Source organism: Diceros bicornis, chromosome 8, assembly GCF_020826845.1.
Source record: "Diceros bicornis minor isolate mBicDic1 chromosome 8, mDicBic1.mat.cur, whole genome shotgun sequence".
NCBI classification, from domain to species: Eukaryota; Metazoa; Chordata; class Mammalia; order Perissodactyla; family Rhinocerotidae; genus Diceros; species Diceros bicornis.
This window is the reverse complement of record NC_080747.1, coordinates 64,018,664-64,036,919: the sequence shown is the minus strand read 5'-3', so window position 1 is coordinate 64,036,919 and position 18,256 is coordinate 64,018,664. Positions and strand designations below refer to the sequence as shown.

The 18,256-nt window shown below is 38.3% G+C and overlaps 1 protein-coding gene across 2 annotated transcripts in view; it reads right to left on the bottom strand.

Annotated features, from left to right (window-relative positions):
- The window catches only part of BMP2K (BMP2 inducible kinase), a 128,179-nt gene that overhangs the window by 74,039 nt on the left and 35,884 nt on the right, over window positions 1-18,256 (bottom strand). For both annotated transcript variants that reach the window (XM_058547344.1, XM_058547345.1), the window contains exon 2: window positions 57-175. In XM_058547344.1, coding sequence (XP_058403327.1) covers window positions 57-175 — 119 coding nt within the window. The remainder of the gene's footprint in view (window positions 1-56; window positions 176-18,256) is intronic.

Below are 18,256 nucleotides of genomic sequence, written 5' to 3'. Positions count from 1 at the left end.
GCAAAACCGAAAGAAAATACACCAAATCTTTAAAATGGGATTACTCTTTCACTTACCATAATTGTAATTTCCCTTTTACAAACGTTGAGGTCTGGCATGTTATTGACATACATTCGCTTCAATGCATGGCGAACTCCACCATGTGTCCGCACGAGGAAAACCGTGGAGAATCCACCTAGAAGAACAAGTACCAGTTAATTAAAAAGAATCAGAAACTACTTCCAAAATCATATAATATCACTGAGGAGCTTAATCTCAGAGGGAAATAAACTGACTGTAGCCAAGACAAAAATAAGAACAGTAAGCAACTAACATATTAGATTAAAAGCCAAAACTTTGGATTCCAAGGCCAATCATGAGATAGCACATAGGGGATAACACGCTTCTCAAATGAACATGCCTTTCTTTTAAAGGTTAAAACACTAAAATTTCATTTTGAATGGGAATACCTCCTACATAGTATGTGGAAAATGTCAGAACATAACTATATTACTATAGTTTGGCATATACTAGTAATTGCCTACCCATCAGCCTCCCCCTCTTGTGATGACAAACACTGATGTTATTTAATATGAGACATCAATAGATCTCTCCTCCAGTTCTTGGGGCCCCTCCTTCAGTTCCAGGCGATGAACCAACATGGTTCTAAGGTGATAATGGGAATCCCATTTCCTCTTGTCAGCACCTGATTTAGGATTGGATGTGTAACCAATGTTGGCTAACAGGACTTAAGGGAAAGTCTGCTGGGGGTTACAGGGAAAGATTTTTCACCAAGAAAAAAAGAGAGAGACTTATGAAGAAAGCCCTGCTATTCCTTCCGGCTTTTGGATTCTGTTGTATAAGAATATGATGTTTAGACCTATGGCAGCCATCTGTGGCCATGCTGAGAAAAAGAATCAGAGAGAAAATGACCCAGAACACTGACATAGTTAGGCTACTGAATTAGGCAACTCTGGAACCACCTCCTTCCAGAACTCTTATGAGATGTGAGATGGTAAATGTCCTCACCATTTATGCCACACTTGTTTGGACAGTGTGTTTGGACAATTCACCTGAGAAAGCATCATAACTGAAACATATAGCTAGGTATTCTAGAGAACAATTACTCCTGTCACATCTGAACAAACATTTGCACTTGAGATTTTTAAAACTCATCTTGGCATAGATATTTTGTAGTTTACTTATAGTTTAAACCAAAAAACAGTGTGTCACTTTTATCAATTAGATAGCCCTTATAAAGCAGCATCCTGAGCAATGATAAAGCATTTGCACTCCAGCTCAGTGCAAAGCAGTCAAAATAACAAGAGGGGAAAAGAGCTCCTAGGACACTCCAGAATGAGAGTCCAGAGTCTCCATATCTTTCAATTGCAGTTACAAGAAACTGCACAACTCCCCACTTGTACATTTGGATTTCCATGTATATACTGTAGGGGAAATCAAATCAACCCCCTCACAAGGCAGTTACCAGGAGAGAAGAAGATAATGTTTGGGAAAAGTACTTTAATTAAAAGCTCTAATAATGCAGGGCATTTTTTAAAAAGAACTTCACTTAGCATTAATTTCATATGCAAACATTAACAAATGAGTAGCATTAATACAGTGCTACTTTACTCAAATTTTATTTGATTAAAAATTAAGGAAAATGCTAAAAGTTAGAATATCTCTAGATATGGAGGTAGTATAAGTATAGGTCAAGATAAATCACTTAAATAGCATTTGTTTTGAGACATTTATCTAGCAATTCCCCCAGAACAATGCTTCCCAGACATAGCTATGCACCAGAATTGCCTGGTGAGCTGGTGGGTGTGTATGTTTGTATGTTTATGTGTTTGTGTGTGTGTGTGTGTGTGTGTGTGTGCGCGCGCGCGCGCGCGTGCGCGCATGTCTATGTGTGCTGGAATTTATCTTAAATAATTTCCAAGTTCTGACCCTAAGTCTGAATCAGAAGGTCTCAATCAGGCCTAGTATATACATTGCTAAAAATCTCTACTTAGTTTATTATTCTACTTTTGTATGTTTTTATGAATATATAATAATGTAAATTGGTTTTTCAGAGGGGGCTGTCCCCCAGATGGTTCTCATGTACAACCTAGTTAAGTATCCACTGAACCAGAGTAAAAGTTCCTGGAGGAAACATGGATCCTATATATCCATTCTCAACCACCCACAGAATAAAGTAATTTTATCCCTATGAATTAGGGAAATTGGGGAAAAAATGTTAACTAAGTTTTCTTGATAAAACCCCTGTTCCAGAAGTTAAAGTTTGCCAATTCCACTAATCCTAAATTAGACACAGATATGGCCAAATGTTAAGTTTTCTAAATAGAGAGATAATGTGTTCATTAACTATGATTTATATCTAAACATGGTAAACAATGGTCATTAATAGTGCCTGCTTTGAGAATGAAATGGAATAACATGTTTATATTTCTCTAAATACTATATTTTCCAGAACTTTCTGATTAAGTATTAGTTAGCTAATATTATCTCTGTTCGAAGAATGCATTTAGTGGGAGGTAACTAGTTAAGATATAGTAAACCAAAAGAGAAGTATCATCAACCTGCTTGCCACCAATCCATATCTACCAAATTCTTCAACACATATATTTCTTCAGAGAAGTCTTTCATGACCCAATTCATGCTCATCACTCCCTCAGGCACCTGTACCTAGAGTTTTGACTATATTATGATATACTTGAACTCTCAGCTCATTTCATACACAAATCGAAAGATTACTGGAAGTAACCACAAATTACACTTATTATATACTTCTATATCTAATTCAATACATAGTTCAATTCAAGTCCAATTCAAGGCACAGTTTTTAAATTATTATAAATAAATTTATAATTCCAATATGGGATTAAAAGAGTACTATAAAGCATTCCAAATGTTTTCAAAATCCCATGAAAATAAAAGAACTAGTGACAGATAATGGTCTGACAGAGCAAAATGGGAAATAATATGTATTTATGAAAGTTAACATGAAAAGGGAAATTATGGGTATATTTTGTTATCTGTAAATTATACAATATAGGCAGGACATACAGTTCACATGTGAAACAATTCCATAGGCTGCCTAACAAATCTCACCTTTTTTCTCCCATGCTCCACAAAAAGTAATCACATTTAAATAAAGGAGTGGCTTTAAGCCAACCTAAACTTGCTTCAATTAGTAGTATTAAAATAATGACAATGCAGCTCGCACCTGACTGAAAACCATCTTGGAAGGCACTGCTCTAGAGATGCCAGGCACCTTCAGTAACTGTGTATGAACGTACAGCATGTATTTCTACAGACTAACTTTTCCTCCTGATAAATCATTATTTATTCCTCCTATTAAGCCATTATTTTTCTGTTTTGTCTTATTTTTAATTTATTAATTGTATATATATACTTGTTACTCCCCTCAAATTTGTTTAGAAAGAAAACATGAAAAAGTAAAAAATTATAGAATCAATTTCTTTCTTTCTTATCTTCCTTGTACTTCCACTGGCAAGGATATTATTTTACCAAGTAAAGGTATCCAAAGGAGCAGAAATTCATCAATAACAAAATAATCGTTACAGCAGGGCTAAGTGGTCCACTGGGTTAAGTGGACAAGAAACCAAAGACCTGGATTAGGACATTAGTTTTAGACTGTAGTCAGCCTGGGATAAATCATAATGAACAATCCTCCATCCAAACTCAAGGGCCAGCCACCCAGGAAATCCTCCAATTACTTTATACTGATAAAGTTTGTTTTTAAGGTAATTTTTATACAGGTTTTATCAGATAACGTTTATAAAAATGTCTAGTTTTTAAAAATTGATACCTCTATATAGGGTTCACCCTCTCCTCCCCACCTTTTTTCAAAAATAGAATCTTACAATACAGACTGCAATTAACACATTGCTTAACTTATTCTTTTTAATAGTTGTATAGTATACCATACATATAAATACCATAATTTAATAATCTCCAAAGTGGTGGTCATTCAGGTTGGTCTGGTATTTTATTTGCCTGTTTCTTGCCATTACCAACAACAAATGTTGCACAATAAACACTCTGTACAAACATTCTTAAGGACTGGTGCTTTTGTTCCTGTAGCAGATTCCCAAGGTAAATCTACCAAAGGAAAAACACCTTTCAAATTTGATACTGCTAGATTAATACCTGGAAAGGCTGTAGCAATTTCCACTAGCAATGTAAGAGCCAGTTTTCTCACATGCTCACCAGAGCTTACTAGTAAAGACATTTTAAATTTTGCCAATTTGATAGAGAAAGATTCTCACACTGTTATTTCTATCTGCATTCCTCTGATTACCAGTGATATTGAGCATCTTTACCTCTTTTTGCTGGCCACTTATACTCCCCTTCTGTGACTTGCCTTCATATTATTGGTGTCTTTCTTTCTTTCTTTCGTTTGGTAGGAGAGCATTATAGAATTCTGTTAATAAGCAACTACAAATATTTTCTCCTGGTCTGTCATTTGTTCCACTTGGTATACGGATGGCGTCTTTTGCAAATTAAAAAACACGTTTAATATTTCTATGAACATAAAAAACAGCATGCGAGGACACACATCAAAGCTTGACTCGGAATCACATAACTGGGGGATAATATTTTTTCTTTACATGCCATCATAGTGTTGGATGTTTTAAGAGGTGTATGTTTTATTGGTAATTTTTAAAGAAATAATGTAGAAAATTTCTTTTAAATGAATGAGAAAAGTACTCATCACCTTAAAAAACATATCAAGGTAAGCAAGAAGATAAATGTTCAGAATCTTAGCACGCAGAATTGCTGCAGAGTAAAAGCAGCATACAAAAAGCAGTCACACAAAGTCAAGAGATTTCCAATTAACATATGGCCGTCTCAACACTAGCATTTACCTCTGCACCCGCCATAACAAAAATAACAGAAAGGATTTTTTAAGGCATAAACCCAAAACATCAAAGAGAATGAAAGAGGCAAGAGATGTCAACAAAATTTTGGAAATCGGAGAACTTACGGACACATGGTAAAGGATTAAACAAAACAGAGAAAGGCCACACCAAGCATCTGATTGGGGGAGGGGGCAAGCAAGGATGAGCCAGAAGCAAGCCCATTCTAATGGCATAAACCTGGAGACACTGAAGAATTACAGGGGCCATCTGAAGGCAGAGATAGCAATGGGAAAATAGGAAGACCGGCTTAAAGTCTTCATAAAAGCAGTCACACCTCTAGATTCCCTACCCCATTCCCCACAGTCAGGATTAGTTAAACCAGCAGTAATCTGTGACACCAGGCACCATTTGGAGCCAGGAAGGCAAGAGAAGGGAGGGAAGGGTGTAGTCCTGAAAACAAAAGGATTAAGTAAAAGTTTACATACTAAAAAGAGAATCTGGGGCCGGCCCAGTGGCTTAGCCCGGCATGCTGAGGCCGTGTCCCACATACAGCAACTAGAAGGATGTGCAGTTATGACATACAACTATCTACTGGGGCTTTGGGGGAAAAATAAATAAATAAATAAAATTATTAAAAAGAGAATCTCCCACCTCAACCCTAGACGACTGTTCGGCTACAAGAACTAGACATACAGCACATCCTAATCACAACAGGAGATTACAGAATTTCTCTGCTGGGAAACTGGATGAAAAAAATATATAGATTCTGAAATTTGGGAGTCACACAATGAAAAAAGTGGCTTTCTGACTCATCACACTCAAGTGAAGCCCTGAATCAAGAAACTCTCCCCATTTGCACAAAGCCTTTCCAATCATCACTTTAGCGCCTCGCTCTTTCAAAAACAGACATCAAAGGTTGATCAGTCATTCACAGAAAGCTTCTAATACGAATAAGAGATGAAAAACAAGCAAAGATGAAAAAAAGAACTTTGAAGAGATGCTGGGAGCCAAAGAAATCATCCAAAGAACCTATAAATATCTTCAGAGTTAAGGAAAAATATTGCAGTCATGAAATAAGAGCAGGGTCCTATAAAAGAGACACACAGAGAATGAGAAATGACTTCTGCAAATTAAAACTAAGAGATCAAAACTAAAAACTTCTACATAGAAGCTAGAAGATGAAATCAAGAAAATTTTCCAGAGGATAAAAGAATAGAGAAAAAAACAGGAACATAAAACGACCAGTCCAGCAGATCCAGTATCACAATAACAGAAGATCCAGAAAGAGAAGAGAGAGAAAATGAAGGAAAAAAATATATCAAAGATACTAACAGACACAAATCCCAAACTTGAAGTACATGAGTTTCCATAAGTAAAGGGTTCAGCGAGTAAACACCAAGCACAATAAACAAAAAGGGATCTGTATCAAGGTTCATCATCAAGAAATTTCAGAAGGTTCAGGATAAAGAGAAGATCCTAAAAGCTACAAGAAAAATTGATCGCAAATTTGCCTTAGTTAGGGATGGCGTTAGCCCTATATCCTTATCCAGTCATCTCACAAAGCAAGGAGTGATTATGTGAACACAATTATGCTAATACTATTCTTAAAAGGGCATATTATATATTGATGGCATCATTTTACCAAATACTTCATTCTCTAACTGAAATTAGACAGGAAACTTTCACAGTTGCTTCAATATTTTTCCATTTCCAAAGTCATCATAGTAAGATAATCATTGTAAGGTAACTGTATAGTAATATTAAGAATAATGCCAGTAAATAATAGTAAAAATGTCCAGAAGATATGCTAGAATCCACATCTTACTATTAGATGACCCAAAAAACTTAAATACTATATAGTGAGCAAGGCTGAGTATTCCAAAATCATCGTTTTAAAGAAGAGACCAACAAGAGAAATGAAATGATAGGATTTAGTCCTTTACATTAATAATGGACATTATGAGGGTTGGAGGTTTTGAAGCAACAAGCACTGCTAGGTAAAAATGGAAGACAAAGTAACGCCTGGTAAGTTAGTAGGAACACAACTATCATTTATTGAATGCATGAATGAATGAATCAATGAATGATGACAAAAAGCTCCATTAATTTTCTTCTTGAAACTCAGTATAGCAAGGGCGAGGGGGGAGCAAGGCTTATGGGGTCAGGCATGGAATTAAATACTAACTCCACCATTACTAATTGTATAAACATAAGCAAGTTAACTTCTAAGCCCTGGTTTCCTCATACATTTTGGCAGACAGTGTAAGATCTCATAGGACTGTTCTGAAGAGTGAATGAGATTATGTATGTACAGTACCTAATATAGCCCATTTAATAAATAGTAGCTATTATAATTACTACTACTATTATTACTATTATGCTGTTGTTATTAATACTACTTCATCTTGCAAAGATTAGATTTAGACTACACATTTTAAATAATACAAAGCATGAAAATAAACACATGACTTGATAAACAAACTAATATAAACACAGTAATATTCAAAGAGACTATATTTACCTACATGTCCCAAATCATTTGTAACTCCAAATATAAATAAAATGTCATGCATAATTCAAACCCAAAATCAGCTTTAAAAATAATACTTCGGTTTAAAGACTCGGAAATTTGAGGTAGTTAAATGAAGGCTAAAATAATCTTTTCTTTTTAACACTATAAACCACCTCTATGTTTGGCTTCTTAAAGTCTGTGTCTAATGGAAAGCAATCCACTAGAGTCACTCAAAATGATGTCTAAATGAATCCTTCCCCCATTCATTTTAGGGTAGAAATGTCCTATAAGTTGATTATGTTTATTAAAAGCATTACTCTGACTCTTCAGTGGTGGGGCCCCAGATAGCTTCAGGATGGAGGGTTGTCCCAGAAAAATCAATTACATTATTAGAGGGTTGGAACTTTTCAGCCTCACTCCCACACCACCTCTTGAACTCTGAAGGGAAAGGAGGGTTAGAGGTTGAATTCAATCCTGTGGCCAATGATTTAATCAATCATGCCTATGTAAAGCAGCCACAACAAAAACTCTGAAGAACAAGGTTCAGAGAGCTTCCTGGTTGGTGAACATACTGATGTATTGACAGAGTGGTGGACCCTGACTCCATGGGGACAGAAGCTCCTTTGCTAGAGACCCTTGCAGACCTTGCCTTACATACCGGTTCATCTGGATTGCTCATTTGTATCCTTTATAATAAAATGGTAATCATAAGTGTAGCACTTTCCTAAGTTCTGTGAGTCATTCAAGTAAACTTATCAAATCTGAAGAAGGGTCATGGGAAGCCCCAAATTTGCAGTCAAGCCAGTCCATCAGAAGTGCTGGTGGCCCCCTGGCATCTGAAATGGGGGCAATTTTGTGGGATTAAGCCCTTTAACTTGTGGGGTCTACACTTACTCTGGGTAGTGTCAGAATTGAATTGAATTGTTGGACACTCGTTTGGTGTCGGAGAATTGTTGGAATACAACTACTTATCTAGAAGTAGTAGTTATGGACGTATTTTATCTTCTGCTTAGGAAGATGAAAAGTATCCCATAGAGCACAATTAAGAAACTTTAAATCTAACTACAATTCAGAATGGATTTGCAATGATCCAAAAAAGTCTGAAAGACGGTACCAGATATTTTGGAGACACGCAATACTGAATTGAGCACTTAATAAATATTTGTTGATACAATCAGACTTCCTTACAGGTTGCACAGCACTTCTTTAAAACTCTCACAGCTTCCTGTCTATACCATACAGCATACTTGATCCTATCTGCTTATCAATCTATGTTCCACTGGGTGTTACGCAACTTGATGAGGGTCTCACACAATAGTAAATGCAAAATGAATAATCAATGTGGTTAGAATATAACTGTTCAATCACTTTTGAATTAAGCAAACTGTTCTGAAAAGAAAAAAAAGGGTATTTTTTAAACACATTGTTAAAAGTAACATACACTAGCTTCTTTCACATAACCTGACTACAAGTAAAAAAGTTTCCTAGTCACTACAAAAAATTAATTTTGTCAAGCATAATTTGCATTCAATAAATGTCTCTCAGCTCCTAATCAGTACTTTCTTTTCAAAGAACTGAAAATCCAACTTGGAATAAGTTATATAAAATTAGATACCATTAAATGTTTCCTGTAACCACAGTTCTCAACCCATTTTCTTGCCCAACACATGGGGGGACACTACTCCATTTTTGGGACACTACTATTCCCAAAAATGATAGAGAATGTCAATGGGATTAGGAGAAAAAAGTACCAAAATTGAGAAGTATGATATTAAGAAACTGATTCAGCAAGGATCATCAGTGTATGCCAAAATCCTAGATGAAAGGTTGATGAGAAATAGCAGCTTCACATGGTGCCACAGTATCAAAAGGAAAAGCATTCCTTTACAAGGGAGAAATCTAGGGGTCACTAATATTGGCATTAATATTGACATTATGTGCTTCCTGATGTGATGCAATACAAACTAAACAGCATCATCTATGAAGTACCTTTGTTAAAAACCTTTGACCTAATAAATCTTAAGGCCTAACTTCCAGTTTACAGAAAACAGAGGCTAGAAGAATAAGGAAAATGGTAACACAAAGAAACAATCAGACAAAATCTGAGATATTGACTCTTTGGCTAGTTGTCTGGTACAGTGTTCCATGTGCAGAGTAAGAAAATGATGGGGGTAGGGTTATTCTGGATTTTAAAAGACATTACAGGCACCGGCCCCGTGGCTTAGTGGTTCAGTGTGCGCGCTCCGCTACTGGCGGCCCGGGTTCGGATCCCAGGCGTGCACCAACGCACCGCTTGTCTGGCCACGCTGAGGTGGCGTCCCACATACAGCAACTAGAAGGATGTGCAACTATGACATATAACTATCTACCAGGGATTTGGGGAGAAAAAGGGGGAAAAGTAAGGAGGATGATTGGCAATAGAGGTTAGCTCAGGGCCAGTCTTCCTCAGCAAAAAGAGGAAGATTGGCATGGATGTTAGCTCAGGGCTGATCTTCCTCACAGAAGAAAAAAAACAAGACATTACAGGTGGGTGACGTCAGCATCATGGCGGAGTGCGCTTCCCACATTGAACTCTCCCCCTCTAAGACACAACAAAAAGGACATTCATATTCCAACAGAAGCTATTCACACGACACAGGGGACGTCTGAGGCACCCAGGCAGCCATACACCCAAGGACTGAGGTGCTGGAATCCCCAGAGGAAGTGGAAGGAGGTAAGAGGAGTTCCTTTCCTTCCCCAAGGACTGCAACCCAGAGACTGAGACCACTCGGCTCTCAGAGGAGGGGGAGGGGTAGCACGCCACGTGAAAACCGGCACTCTCCAAGAACCCTCACAGCCCATAGGGATCCCCCTACAGAGGGAGCATAACTGTTTCAAGGGTACTTTCAACAAGCTAGCCCCTCAGGAAAGCAGGGAGCAACAGTGAGGTGAGAAACCTCTGAGATCAGGGAGGTGAAAATAAGTGCCCCTCCCCCACCCAGCCTGCCTGACCGGCACTTCAGCATAGCAGCGCTTTACCTCAGCCCCATCTCCAGAGGCAGCGGCCCCCAGGCGCCTAGGCCCCACCAGCAAGGGCAGCATGACCACGCCCCACCCCCACAGGCAGCAGCCCCCAGGTGCCAGGGCCCCACCAGCAGCGGGGTGAGCCTGCACCCCAGCACCAGAGGCAGCGGCAGTTCAGGCCCCACCGCACCAGAGCCCCAGCAGCTCCAGCTGGACTAAGCCATGGCCCCAGATGCCCCGGCTCCACTGTGCCACGGCCCCAGCTCCTTTGGCTTGACTGCCCCCCGACCACCGGCTCCAGCTGCTTCGCCTTGGCCTGTGCTCAGGCTCCAGCTGACTTGCAGCTAGCAACTTTGGCCCACCACACTCCAGTTCCAGCTTCTTTGGCCCAGCGGCGCTCCAGCTCCAGCTTCTTTGGCCCAGCGGCACTCCAGCTCCAGCTTCTTTGGCCCAGCGGCACTCCAGCTCCTCCTTCTTCACCCCAGCAGCGCTCCAGCTCCTCTTTCTTCGGCCCAGCGCAATCCAGTTCCAGCTTCTTTGGCCCTGCAGTGCTCCAGCTCCTGCTTCTTCGGCCCAGTGGCACTTCAGCTGCAGCTGCTTCAACCCACCCGCACCCCAGCCCCAGCTGCTTCAGCCTAGCTGCACTCCAGTCCCCGCTGTTCCCACGCCTCACCCCCAACAGCCTCTGCTCAGCCGCGCTTCAGATCAGCAAGGACCTGAGAAGAGTGCCCACGGATTGAGGCAGGCCAGAATACACAGCCCTTGACTTCCACCCAGCTGCAGCAAGAGGAAACTGTGACCATATATTTTCACCATGAGGAAAAGTAAGCCAACACAGACAGCCACTATGCAAAAATATATTCAATCTCTAGACCAAAAGGAAAATGACAAGCACCCAGACGTCAACCCGGAAAGCACAGAAATGTATAACCTTAGTGACAGAGAATTCAAAATAGCCATCATAAATAAGCTTAATGAAATACAAGAAAACACAGACAGACAATTCAATGAAATCACGAGTTTCTTCACAAAAGAGATTGAAATTATAAAAAAAAATCAGAAATCTTAGAGATGAAAAACACAATAGAGGAGATAGAGGAGATAAAGACAAATCTGGAAGCCTTAAGCATCAGAGCTGACAATAAAGAAGAAAGAATTAGCAATACTGAAGATAGCAATGCAGAAATGCTCCCGATGGAGGAGGAAAGAGAACTAAGACTAAAAAGAAATGAAGAAACTCTCCGAGAAATATCTGACTCAATTAGGAAATCCAACATAAGGATTATAGGTATTTCAGAGGGCGAAGAGAGGGAAAAAGGAGCAGAGAACTTGTTCAAAGAAATAACAGCTGAGAACTTTCCAAACCTGGGGAAGGAGTTGGAAATACCAGTGAATGAAATAAATAGATCTCCTAAACATATCAACATGAAAAGACCCTCTCCAAGGCATATAGCAGTAAAGCTGGCAAGAGTCAATGACAAAGAAAAAATATTAAGGGCAGCTAGACAAAAAAAAATAACATACAAAGGACTTCCTATCAGACTCTCAGCCGATTTCTCGACAGAAACTTTACAGGCTAGGAGAGAGTGGAACGATACATTCAAAATTCTGAAGGACAAAAACTTTCAGCCAAGAATACTCTATCCAGCGAAAATATCCTCCAGATATGATGGAGAAATAATAACTATCCAAGATAAACAAAAGCTAAGGGAGTTCATTGCCACAAGACCCCCACTACAAGAAGTGCTCAAGAAGGCCCTCATCCCTGAGAAAAAAAAGAGAAAGGGGATTCAAAGTTTTGAACAAGGAGGAAAATAGGTCGACAAAACCAGAAAAATTGCAATCCTCTATCAAAATAGATTAGCAAACAATTATAAAGCCAAAGATCAAGGGAAGGAAAGCACCAAGAAGAAATATAACCTCATCATGTTAAACATGAACTCACAATACAAGAAGGAATAAGAATTGACAACAATAACTTAGAAGGGGAAGAGGAAAGGGATCAAATCGACTTAGTCTAAGGGACTAAGAGGCCATCAAAAAATGGACTATCACATCCACGAGATTTTTTATACAAACCTCATGGTAACCACTAACCAAATAATCAGAACAGAATCACACACAATAAAGAAAGAGAAAACTAAGAGAACCCCCACACAGAACTACCAAACTGAATTGGTAGCCCAAAAGACATGGGACGAGAAATGGAAGAAATGCAAAAGAACCAGAAAATGACCGATAAAATAACAACAACAAGCCCTCATATGTCAATAATCACCCTAAATGTAAATGGACTGAACTCTCCAATCAAAAGACACAGAGCGGTGGGATGGATTAAAAAACAAGACCCAACAATATGCTGCCTCCAGGAAACATATCTCAGCTCTAAAGACAAACACAGGCCCAGAGTGAAAGGATGGAAGACAATACTCCAAGCTAATGGCAAACAAAAGAAAGCAGGTGTTGCCATACTTATATTACACAAAGTTGACTTCAAGATAAAACAGGTAATGAAAGACAAAGAGGGGCAATATATAATGATAAAAGGGATGCTCCACCAAGAAGACATATCACTTTTAAATATATATGCACCCAATACAGGAGCACTGAGGTACATAAAGCAACTATTAACAAATCTAAAAGGAGATATTAACAACAACACAATAATAGTAGGGGATCTTAACACCCCACTCTCATCAATGGACAGATCATCCAGACAGAAAATAAATAAGGAAATAATGGACTTAAATGAAAAACTTGATGAGATGGACTTAACAGATATATATATAGAGCACTCCATCCAAACCCAGCAGATTACACATTCTCCTCAAGCACACATGGAACATTCTCAAGAATAGACCATATGTTGGGAAACAAACCATGCTTATATAAATTTAAGAAGATTGAAATCATAACAAGCATCTTTTCTGACCATAATGCCATGAAGCTAGAAATCAACTACAAGAAAAAAACCGGGAAAGTGACAAAGCTGTGGAGACTCAACAACATGCTACTAAACAACCAATCAATCATTGATGAAATTAAAGGAGAAATCAGATCACATCTAGAGACAAATGAAAATGAAAATACACTGTACCAACTCATATGGGATGCCTCAAAAGCAGTCCTGAGAGGGAAACTCATAGCAATACAGGCCCACCTTAACAAACAAGAAAAAGCCCAAATAAGCATCCTCAAACTACACCTAACAGAATTAGAAAAAGAAGAACAAAGCCTAACGTCAGCAGAAGGAGGGAAATAATAAAAACCAGAGCAAAAATAAATGAAATTGAAATTAAAAAAAAAACAGTAGAAAGGATCAATGAAACAAAGAGCTGGTTCTTTGAGAAGATAAACAAAATTGACAAACCCTTAGCCAGACTCACCAAGAAAAAAAGAGAGAAGCCTCAAATAAATAAAATTAGAAATGAAAAAGGAGAAATTACAACAGATACCACAGAAATACAAAAGATTATGAGGGAATACTATGAAAAACTATATGCCAACAAATTGGACAATCTAGAAGAAATGGATAAATTCTTAGACTCATGTAACCTCCCAAAACTGAATCAAGAAGAAATAGAGAACCTGAATAGACCAATCACAAGTAAAGAGATTGAACAGTAATCAAAAACCTCCCAAAAAATAAAAGTCCAGGAGCAGATGGCTTCTCTGGAGAATTTTACCAAACATTCAAAGAAGACTTAATACCTATCCTTCTCAAACTATTCCAAAAAAGAGGAAGATGGAACACTTCCCAACACATTCTACAAGGCCAACACTACCCTGATACCAAAGCCAGACAAAGACAACACTAAGAAGGAAAACTACAGACCAATATCCCTGATGAACATAGATGCAAAAATCCTCAACAAAATACTGGCAAACCGAATACAGCAATACATTAAAAAGATCATACACCATGATCAAGTGGGATTTACACCAGGGACACAGAGATGGTTCAACATCTGCAAATCAATCAGTGTGATACAACACATTAACAAAACAAGGAATAAAAACCATATAATCATCTCAATAGATGCAGAGAAGGCTTTTGACAAGATCCAACATCAATTTATGATAAAAACTCTCAACAAAATGGGTATAGAAGGAAAGTACCTTAACATAATAAAGGCCATATATGACAAACCCACAGCCAACATCATACTTAATGGGGAAAAACTGAAAGCCATCCCTGTGAAAACAGGAAAAAGACAAGGGTGCCCACTCTCACCACTCTTATTCAACACCATACTGAAGATTCTGCCCAGAGCAATTAGGCAAGAAAAAGGAATAAAAGGAATCCAAATAGGCAATGAAGAAGTGAAACTCTCGCAGTTTGCAGATGACGTGATCTTATATATAGGAAACCCTAAAGAATCCATTGGAAAACTATTAGAAATAATCAACAACTACAGCCAAGTTGCAGGGTACAAAATCAACTTGCAAAAATCAGTTGCATTTCTATATACCAACAACGAACTAACAGAAAGAGAACTCAAGAAGACAATCCCATTTACAACTGCAACAAAAAGAATAAAATATCTAGGAATAAATTTAACCAAGGAAGTGAAACACCTGTACAATGAAAACTATAAGACATTATTGAGTGAAATCCATGATGACATAAAGAAATGGAAAAATATTCCATGCACTTGGATTGGAAGAATAAACATAGTTAAAATGTCTGTACTACCTAAAGCAATCTACAGATTCAGTGCAATCCCAATCAGAATCCCAAGGACATTCTTCACAGAAATAGAACAAAGAATACTAACATTCATATGGGGCAAGAGAAGACCCCGAAAAGCTAAAGCAATCCTGAGAAAGAAGAACAAAGCTGGAGGCATCACAATCCCTGACTTCAAAACATACTACAAAGCGGGCTGGCCCCGTGGCTTAGCGGTTGAGTGCGTGCGCTCCGCTACTGGCGGCCCGGGTTCGGATCCCGGGCATGCACCGACGCACTGCTTCTCCGGCCATGCTGAGGCCGCATCCCACATACAGCGACTAGAAGGATGTGCAGCTATGACATACAACTATCTACTGGGGCTTTGGGGAAAATAAATAAATAAATAAAATTATTAAAAAAAAAAAAAAACATACTACAAAGCAATAGTAATTAAAACAGGGTGGTACTGGTACAAAAACAGACACACAGATCAATGGAATAGAATTGAAAGTCCAGAAATAAAATCTCACATCTATGGGCAGCTAATCTTTGACAAAGGAGCTAAGGACATAACGGTAGAGAAGGGAAAGTCTCTTCAATAAATGGTGCTGGGAAAACTGGACAGCCACTTGCAAAAGAATGAAAGTAGACCATCTTCTTTCGCCACACACAAAAATTAACTCAAAATGGATCGAAGACCTGAAGGTGAGACCTGAAACTATAAAACTCCTGGAGGAAAATATAGGTAGTACACTACTTGTCATCAGCCATAAGGGGATCTTTTCAAATTCCATGTCTGCTCAGACAAGGGAAACAAAAGAAAAAATAAACAAGTGGGACTTCATCAGATTAAAGAGCTTCTACAAGGCAAATGAAATCAGGATCAAAATGAATAGGGAACCCACCAACTGGGGAAAAATATTTGCAAACCATATATCAAACAACGGATTAATCTCCATAATACATAAAGAACTCACACAACCGAACAACCAAAAAAAAAACGATCCAACCAAAAAATGGGCAGAGGAAATGAACAGATACTCCTCCAAAGAAGATATACAGATGGCCAATAGGCATGTGAAAAGACGCTCAACATCACTAATCATCAGGGAAATGCAAATCAAAACCACACTAAGATATCATCTTATACCCGTCAGAATGGCTATAATCACCAAGACAAAAAACAACAAATGCTTGAGAGGGTGTGGAGAAATGGGAACCCTAATTCACTGCTGGTGGGAATGCAAACTGGTGCAGCCTCTATTGAAAACAGTACGGATATTCCTAAAGAAATTAAAAACAGAAATACCTTATGATCCAGCTATCCCACTACTGGGTATCCACCCAACGAACCTGAAATCAACAATCCAAGGAGGCTTATGCACCCTTAACGTTCATCGCAGCATTGTTCACTAGAGCCAAGACATGGAAGCAACCCAAGTGTCCCTCGACTGATGATTGGATAAAGAAGATGTGGTATATAAATACCATGGAATACTACTCAGCCATAAAAAAAGACAAAATCGCCCCATTTGCAACAACATGGATGGACCTGGAGGGTATTATGTTAAGCGAAATAAGCAAGAAAAAGAAAGACAAACAATGCATGATTTCACTCATATGTGGAAGATAAACCAACACACGGACAGATAAAACTGTTTCGTGGTTACCAGCAGCTAGCAGAGTCGGGGGTGGGCACAAGGGGTGGAGGGATGCACTCACATGGTGACTGACAAACAATAATGTACAACAAAAATTTCATAATAAATTACTTTTAAATCCCTAAAAAAAAAAAGACATTAATATCAAATGCAATACATAATCCTTGATTAAATTCTAATTTGAAAGAAACTATAAAACATGTTTTTTGTTAGTGGTGAACTATTTGAAAGTAAGTTGTAAGTATCATGTCATTTTACTCATTAATACTTAATGGGTACTTTAAACACATACACATTCTTAAAATGCATGTATTATCCTATATAACCACAATACCTCTGTCCCACCTAATAAAATGAATAATAATTCTTCTAATGCAGAGTCCTTATTCAAAATTACCCATGTGTTTTAAAAAAAATCTATAAAGAAACTATGGTAAAATATTAGTAGTAGTTGAATCTAGATGATGGGCCTGTGGTTATTCACTGCACTACTCTTCCAAGTTTTCTATTTTGAAATTTTTCATAATAAAGTTGAAAGAAAAAGAACAAGAGACACAGGATGTTTTTCCCCCAGGTAATTCCTCTCTCCCTTGCCATCCAACAACCCCACCACCACTGAGAATTATTATTTTACAAGAAAGACACTGCTGCTGATTATCCAGACTCACAGCTTTCCCAAAGGCACCATAAGTCTCTTGCCACATAAAATGTTTATGGTATCGTAGTTACCTACAGCTCCAACATCCTGACACACACAGCACTTCATGTTTATGAAAGACTGAGGTTTAGTAGTGTTTACTCCTATCAAGTTTGTTTTCTTAGGGAATGGAAGAAGAGATGGAAGGAAAGGATAAAATTACACGTGGTTTTTCTGTATTGTGTATATCACCAGACATCATGCAAATCAACAAGAGAGAGGAAATACCAAGCTGTCAGCAACTTCTGGTTTCAACCACTGCCAAAGAAAACAATGTCATTTGAAAACTATCCTCAAGATAAGTGGAACAGTCACTTATTTGGTTGTGAATTTGAGCCAGAGAAAAGATCCTCCTACCCAATGGCCTGTGATACATCAGAGTTTCGTTACCTTAAGTTAAGGCAATAACTCCAGAAGTTTCTTTTAAAAGTGAAAATATCCCTGAAGAGGATTACTAACTTAAATTCTTGCCAAAGTTACTGTACCAGTAAGTGCTATCTAGTACAAGGCAATGAAAGAATGAGTCAGGTACACTTGGTTGGGCACGGAACGGGAGGCGGGAGAGTTAAAAAGAGAAGAAAAGGCAAGAGCACAACATTCACACAGCCCTGACAATATACAATGCACTTCTAAGTACATTAGCTTATTTAGTTCTCATCACATCATGAGGCAATTTAACTGTTATTCCTATTCTACAGATGAGGAATAAACTAAATACTAAGAAGGTAAGCAGCTAGTCCAATAACACAAAGCTGATAAGATGGAACAAAGCTGCTAAGATGGAACCAGAGATCTTTTTTTCCCCATAAATAAATCTCATGTTCTAATGATTTTTACATCCAC